The 8521-nt window shown below is 43.4% G+C and overlaps 1 protein-coding gene across 1 annotated transcript in view; it reads right to left on the minus strand.

Moving 5' to 3' along the window:
- LOC130356767 (protein ABHD15-like) overlaps positions 1-7921 on the minus strand; it is a 30154-nt gene extending 22233 nt beyond the window's left edge. The window contains exon 1 of the mRNA XM_056558694.1: positions 7258-7921. Coding sequence (XP_056414669.1) covers positions 7258-7695 — 438 coding nt within the window. The 5' untranslated portion in view covers positions 7696-7921. The remainder of the gene's footprint in view (positions 1-7257) is intronic.
- Between the last annotated feature and the right edge of the window lie 600 nt (positions 7922-8521).

Consider the following 8521-nt stretch of genomic DNA (forward strand, 5'->3'; position numbering starts at 1 on the left):
TAGAGAAAGTCCATTTGTTTTCCCCTACAACAATCCTCTCATAAGAACAAACCTAAAAGCACGACCAACAAGCTACAGCTGGGGCTCACATGCACACTACCATAACATGGCTCCCTACAACAAGTGGTAAGAGCTGTAATACAGAGGTCCAATACACCTATGAGGCCACACTTTATCTCCATATGCTTCTGGTACCTTACAGAGGTGTATTCTGTTGAATACCATATAAAGCCAAAATAAATTTAAGTTGTGCAATTCCCCTTCTTGCAAAGTATTTCTTAAAGGAGAACTCCAGCCAAATGAAATTGCCTTTATATAGTTGCACATGTTAAAGGTACAGTATATAACTCTGCAATGTACTAGTGTAATCTTTGCTGAGCACATACCCCATTTCTCTCAGCTGTCCCAGCATTCCTTATGCTTCATACAAGTTGAGCTATGTTCATCAGCTTGTATGCTGCTGATCTGACCGTTTCGTCTAGGCTACCCAACATGGCTGCTAGGCAGAAGTTGCGTTAATAATTGACAAGACATTTGTTTGATATAAAATCAGTGTTAGAAAAGTTGAAAACAATTGGGAATAGGTTTCATGTCAATTGATGACATTTTACTGTAAAAGTTTTCAATAATTGTATCTAGACTAGGTTATCCTCTGATCTAAACAACACTGAACTCTACTCTGAACCATAATCCTAAATCCTTTATTGTAGAAAACTATCAGGACAGGAGAGAGATTTGTGTTGCTGATATATTTAGCTATAGATAATTGCCTTTATGGATGTAATACTCAGCCTCTTGGTATTAGGTCTGCATGGATCTCACTCATTTTAATATTTGAAGAGGCACTGTCATTTCCACCAAATGCATAGATCAATAGTACAAGCGAATATAAGAAACTTATTAGACAAAAATGATTCTGTCTCCTGTTATCAAGCTTCTTCCCTCCCTCTTCTCCTGATAGATCTAGTCTTCCTCTGTGTGTGCAGTGTATAGAGCAGTGATTTCCAACCATGGTACCCCGGCACTCCGGGATGCCGGGAGGCACTGCCAGGGGTGCCGCCGGCTCCAGAGGGCAAAATGGCGATAAAAATAAATGTAAAAATCTGAATTTTTGCCTGGCGGGAAGCATCAGTGTCATGAGCTGAGAGCTTCCACCAGATAGGAGCCAACATAGGTACAGAGGAGGCCGGGTGGCAAGCGTTCATGTCACTACAGCGATGATGTTGGACGCTTCCCGGCAGCCCACTATGGGTGGCTGGAGGCAATAGGGGTGAGTGATTGGTTGGCTGGAGGAAATCGTGGTGGGTGGCTGGGAGTCTGGAGGCAATAGGGGTGGGTGGATGGCTTGAGGCAATAGTGGTGGGTGGGAGGCTGGAGGCATTTGGGGGAGGCTGGAAGTATTGTGTGTGTGGGAGGGGATGGTGGCATCGTGTGTATGTGTGTGAGGCTGCTGGTGGCAGTGTGTGTATGTGTGTGTGTGTGAGAGAGTGAGAAAGACTGCTGAAGGCATTGTGTGTGAGGCTGCTGAAGGCATTGTGTGTGTTTGTGTGTTTGAGGCTGCTGTAGGCATTGGCCCTCATTTACTATTGCAAACCCGACATGTTCTGTCGGGTTGTGCGCCAGATTCCAGCGCATTGCGCCAGAAATTCTGTCTGCGCCAGAATTGAAAAAAGAAAAACAGACTAGCTCTCTATTTTGGTAAGAAAACCAGAAAAAGGGGCGTGATCGATTTTTTTTTAAATCAACTGGTGCCAGAAAGTTAAACAGATTTGTAAATTACTTCTATTAAAAAAATCTTAATCCTTCCAGTACTTTTTTAGAGGCTGTATATTAGGGATCGAGCGATTATCGGTTTGGCCGATATTATCGGCCGATATTAACGATTTTGGACGTTATCGGCATCGGCAATTACCTTGCCGATAATCCGATAATGCCCCCCCCTTATTCAGCTGTGGTGCCTTGAACCGAAAAAGGTTGGGAACCACTGGTATAGACACATAGAAGTACAGGATCTCCTATGCTCGTTGGGGCGCATTAGAAATAAAGGTATTTACCAGCATAACTCTGCACCCCCAGAACTGATTTAAGTGAGTGACCAATCATTTTAAAGCGATTCAACCACACTTTAACCCAGTATTCTCTATAAAAGGTGTTGTCTGTGATTTATGTTTTTCATCTATATAATTTATCTCATGTATATATTCCTTTTATTCTTAAAGACACAGCCAGGACTGTAATAAGCAGCTTTATTGCTTTTTAATAGCTGCCATTACCACACCCGCCACCTCCCACCCCTACCCCTGCAGGCAGTCTGTAAAAGTTTGGCAAAGCGTCAGTGTCTGCAAAGGGAAAACAAGGAGACTGAACAGGTAATGTGTAGCAGTTTACTGAGAATTAAAAATATTTCATCTGTCCTTGACAGCTTCATTGTAAATCCATTCTAGTTAACCACTTGGCTTGAGCGCACGTTTGACAGTCGTGTGTATGGGAACACTGCGATGACAAGTCTACTTTGTCTGCGGTATGTTGTTGATGGATGTAGTGGAGAGGCTGGAAAAAAGCTGCAGAACTATAAGAGACATTTGCGTTACTGAAAATAAACAAGAACTAAGCAAAAGGTGGTTCATAATCTGTAAAAAAAAAAAAAAGAAGGTCAAGCAGTTAGCCGGACATGTGAATTCCGTTATGGACACAGAACCTGTCTGGCCGTGATATTTTTGCCCTAAAATGCTGCTGTAATCTCAGTCTCAATGCAGTTATTAACAACTATATATAGAAAAGTGTTACCTAACAACATAAATTACCAACCACAGGTAATTAAACATTTAATGATACATTGGCATGTAATTATAAAGTTGACATGTCATTATTTTAATACAGGGTGATCAAACCAGATCTATAGTAATCCCTCCTGTCGCTTTCAAGCTTTCAAATAATTGTCTAAGACAGTGTCCCCAACCGGAGTGCCTCCAGCTGTTGAAAAACTACAACTCACAGCATGACCGGACAGCCGAAGGCTGTCCGGGCATGCTGGGAGTTGTAGTTTTGCAACAGCTGGAGGCACCCTGGTTGGGAAACACTGGTCTCGAAAAAAAAGTTTTTTTAAGTGCCACTCTTGTACATAGGATGCTACTGGAATTTCAGCTCAACCACATTCATTTCAATTGTAACTAAGAGATCTGACTAACAACTGTTCACAACTCTGAATTTCCATGCGGAATTCCGCATTGGAATTCCACGCGGAGATTCCGCAGCAGCATTCAGCGGGATTTTGCTGCGACGGGCACACATCAGAAATTCTGTGCCAGATGTTTCTGGCGTGGAAATTCCAAATTCTGCAGTAAGAATAAACCTGTTCATTCTTTCTGCGGACTCTGCACAGAAGGCATAGCTGTCTATAAGACAGCGCATTCCTGTGCGGTCCTAGCGCCGGCATATTATCTCGACGCCCGCAGGCTCCAAAATGTCCGCGCAGAGATTTTCTGTGTGAACATTCCAAAGTGTGAACAAGTGTTGCCAAAGCAACTGTATGATGCCCAGTGAGTTCCGTGCATGAGTCCCATTCAACAGAAAAAGGCTCCTGCACAGAACTTGCTGGGGGTTGTAATGTTGCCTCGACAACTGTACCGCCCAGCATCATCTGTGTCTCCCCACGGTGGAGCTGAAGATCGCGTTGGCTTGGAACATTGGATTTACCCCTTTAAAAGGCAATGAGGGTGCTGTTCCAGAGGCTTTTCCATTCTGCAGGACAAAGGATCACTCATGTTGGCTCAGCTGTGTTGTTATTGAGGTCAAAGTTGTAGTCATCCATGATGGGTTAATGACAACATGACAGCTATGCCTGTGCACAGACATGTTACCCAGTAATATCTAAATCGAATCAGTCTCCCTAATCCCATATTCCTAAAAGTACACGGAAAAGGTCGATAAGAATGGGGCTTCACACAAACTTGGGTGACAGTTTGAACCACAATCTGCTTCTTTGAAAATATGAAAGTTTCAATATATAAAATACTTTTATACTCTTTTCCCAGCAGGTTCTGATTTGGGCAGGGGCTACATGTCCCACGTAACTTTAGTGAATAATGTTGCAGATATTTGTTTGCAAATTGATTGCGACTCTGCCACCACTGACCATGACCTGCTTGGAACTTGACAACATTTTTTTTTTTTTTTTACAGAAAATCTCAAAGAACAAATTAGTTTGGACAAGCAACTTAGATGACTTGCTGTCGTGTGACCAAAGTAGCCATGTAGCCCCAGCCTTAGGCTGTCGAACAAGTTTATGTGTAGTTCCATTCTTAAACTTTGTTTCTACATACTTTTAGGAACAAGAATTTAGCATTGAATTAAACCTCCATTTAAAAAAAAAAAAAAAACTGGAGAAAGGGAATGAGTAACATGACAGTGTGGTGACGGGTATGGAAGGGCAGATGTTATTAACCCTTTGTGATTGTGACGCCAGGGCATGGTTGACCTGGACACCACCCGAGGTAGACCAGCTTCACCTGTGCCAGGCACAGGACAAATAATCACTCCGACACAAGGTTACGGTTAACTGGTATGCTTTACTGAGGTAGACAAGGTGTTAGAGTCTATACAGCTCAGATAGGCACTATGGGGATGCAGGGAAGCTTATCGGCTTGCTAAGATTTGTAGTTGTAATTGGCTTGACTGAGGCAGCCACACTTGACTATCTTGACTGGACTTGGACTTCTGTTTCCCCACTGGTTTAGTTCCTACTTGCAGCTTTGACTTTCACTACAGGTGCAGGGGTTAACTTGTGGTAGAAGGAGGTTGCAGGACTAGGCCTTAGGCCTCCTTCTGGATCACACAGATTCCTCAGATCCTCACTTCACTGTACCTCAGCTAAGACTCAAGAGACAGCTGGAGCTCAAGAGAGTGAGCTGAATCCTGACCTCAATATATAAGGGGGGCAGTTTAGAGAGATCCCATTGGTCACTGATAAACCACCTGTTCAAATTGCATACTTCCCTTGACAACAGGGTTACTAAGAACATTAAAGCGACAAACGCTTCGGAAGATTAACCAACATATGACCTGAGAGTTTACAGTCTTTAGGAGGGATGTGGTCCCAGGGGAACACTGGAATAGAAACCACCACACAGGACGGGCAGGTGTACAGAATAACATATTCTGAACTGGGCCACCACAACAGCCTCTGCTAAATGTTGGTAACATAGCTGTCATGTTGGGTTGTTTCCTCAAGATTGCTTAAAGGGGTATTCCAGGCAAAACCTTTTTTTATATATATCAACTGGCTCCGGAAAGTTAAGCAGATTTGTTAATTACTTCTATTAAAAAATCTTAATCCTTCCAATAGTTATTAGCTTCTGAAGTTTTCTGTCTAACTGCTCAATGATGATGTCACGTCCCGGGAGCTGTGCATGATGGGACAATATCCCCATAGGAACTGCACAGCTCCCGGGACGTGAGTCATCAGAGAGCAGTTAGACAGAAAACAACAACTCAACTTCAGAAGCTAATAACTATTGGAAGGATTAAGATTTTTTAATAGAAGTAATTTACAAATCTGTTTAACTTTCCGGAGCCAGTTGATATATATAAAAAAGTTTTGGCCTGGAATACCCCTTTAAAGGCTGAAGAAAAAAATCCTGGAATACCCCTTTAAGTTTTGTCTTAACCTTTCACAGATCAGCTAATTGATTTTAATTATGGAGCTACAGCTACAATACGAAGCAATACACCGAGTTTGCAAAAGTTAAAGGGGAACTCCGATGGTAAACTATTTTTTTTTTTTTTAAAACCAACTGGTGCCAGAAAGTTAAAACAGGTTTGTAAATTACTTCTATTTAAAGAAGAAATATCATAAACAAAAACGTATCCCCTATCCGCAGGATAGGGGATACGTTTTAGATCGCGGCATCCAGTCAGGATGCCGACTAGGGTTGCCACCCAGCTGGTGTTTTACCAGTACAGCCGATATTTTAATGCCTCTGTTGGTAATTTTGTAGAAAAAAAAAATGCAAAAGCTGGTATTTTTTAGGAAAGAGCCCCTGGGCACATCAAATGATGCGCCCCTAGCCCGGCTGCCCTGGTCCAACAAAAGTATGGTTATGGCACAATGGTTATGGCACAAGGGGATCAGTGGAAAGGGGGGGGGGGGGATGAATCAACTGGAATGGTTATGATACGGGGGTTCAGATGGGGGGGGGGGGGGGGGGGGAATCAATTGAAATGAGTAAAAGAGTATGGCACGAGGAGAATCAACTGGAATGATTATGGCACAGGGGGATCCGGGGGTGGATTAATGTGATGTTATGCATATAATTATGCAAATTAGAATGGCAGGTATTTTTGGCCAAGAAAGGTGGCTACCCTAATGCCGACGGATACGATTAATGGGTGCATGAATGCAGTTTGATGGTACCCAAACCACACATGTAGCTCTCCAGTATTAGAAAAGGGGCCCCTCATATTCCAGAAGGCAATAGAGACAGACCACCACCACCATGTTAGAGGTTGCAATCTGGCGGGCTGAGGTAAACTTTTGGTGTCAATTTCCTGCCTTCCAGTTGGTGAATGGAATTTTGCCAAAAAAATTTTGCTTTTCTGTTCATTTAAATGTGGCCACCGTAATATAGGGAATATAAGACTACAGTCAGAGGGGTCTGGCTGCTGAAATCCCAACAATCCTGCAAATGGCTGGTCCCAATCCAAACCATGGGGCTAGTAACTCCTGCACTAAGGGGGAGATTTATCAAAACCTGTGCAAAGGAAAAGTTGCCCATAGCAACCAATCAGGTCGCTTCTTTCATTTTGCAGAGACCTTGTTAAATATGAAAGAAGCAATCTGATTGGTTGCTATGGGCAACTTTTCCTCTGGACAGGTTTTGATAAATCTCCCCCTAACACCCTATTATTACCCGCACTCTTCCCCTCCACATGTAGCTTATTTGACAATCAATTGGATATTAAGGGGGAGATTTATCAAAACCTGTGTAAAGGAAAAGTTGCCCAGTTGCCCCTAGCAACCAATCAGATTGCTTCTTTCATTTTTAACAAAGCCTCCGCAAAATGAAAGAAGCGATCTGATTGGTTGCTATGGGCAACTGGGCAACTTTTCCTCTGCACAGGGTTTTGATAAATCTCCTTCTTGTATCGAAACAAACAAACACTTAAACAATAAAAACAACAAAACAAAGACAAACCCCTTAACCCTTTCCTGCAGGTTCACCTGAAAACTGCCCCTTTTATTATTATTATTATTATTACCTTACTGGTGTTCCTAGTGATCTTGCCAAAAGAGTTTGGGATGACCAGCAGAATGGGCACCGTGGAGTTACTTGATGCCCTCCTCCTTCTCTGATGTTGTCCAGGTTTCACAGCCCAGTCCAGAGCCACCAGACCCTCATCACACAGCTGGAGGTACTCTCTAACAAAGTGCACCCCATTATCCACAGGTCCCAGCACCCCAACCAGGGTCTGCAGGGTGGGGAAGGTCCTCCAGAGCCACCTGACAGGAGAGTAACTCCCAAAGCTCCTGCACTGTTTTAGCAGGTAGTTGGCCAAAGCTGAAGGTTTGCAGATCAGCTTGTAATGTTCTTCCACCTTCTCCTCCACAACTGCTGAGAAAGTACTGCTGAAGCGTTTCTTACAGGACCAGAGGACTAGGAGCAGGAGAGAGCCTACAGAGGCAGCCCATCCTAGCATTGCAGCATAAGAAGCTGGAGGAGGCTGCAGGGAGGTGTGAGGTGCAAGGTGCCTCTGGTTTGCAGCTGCTGGGTGTGGAGGAGCTGAAACTCATATCCTCACAGAGCACAGGCAGGCAATGCTTTTTCCCCTGACACTCTCTTAGTGCACTGTGTATGAGCAGAGGGAGGGGAGCAGAAGACTATACTCAACCTATTATTGTGGTCACTCCCCACTGCAGGCAGAGGAAGGCTGGTACTGATTCTCACACATACTCTAAGGTTAGGTGGCATAGCCATGGGCAGATTGAGGAACTGCCAGGTACTGTGTGGATCCTGCCAGTAATACATAGCTGAGGAATATGATCCTGAAAAGGCAGCTGAGGTTACATATAACAAAGCAATGGATGCCTTATGTCAGTGCTTTCCAAACAGTGTGTCTCCAGCTGTTGCAAAACTACAACTCCCAGCATGCCCGGACAGCCGAAGGCTGTCCGGGCATGCTGAGAGTTGTAGTTTTGCAACAGCTGGAGACACACTAGGGGGCATTTATCATTGTAGGTTTACACCACGTTTTTGCAATACAGGTTTTTTTTATCAGGTTTTTGATTAAAAAAACCGATTCCTCAAAACCTGACTAAACTGTATCAAAACGTGTGTACACAGTTTTATCTGTATACGGTTGAAAACCGTATACGGTTTGAAAAACGATGTCCGGTTGCATCCCTTTTTTAAAAAACGTATACATTTTGAACTTTTCACTCCATTATGAATAAAGTTTCTCTTGTTTGATTGAAATGCCAAGAATAAAAAAACCTGTGCAAAGTCAAAAACCGTGTGGTAAAAAC

Source organism: Hyla sarda, chromosome 2 (assembly GCF_029499605.1).
Source record: "Hyla sarda isolate aHylSar1 chromosome 2, aHylSar1.hap1, whole genome shotgun sequence".
In the NCBI taxonomy this organism is placed as follows: domain Eukaryota; kingdom Metazoa; phylum Chordata; class Amphibia; order Anura; family Hylidae; genus Hyla; species Hyla sarda.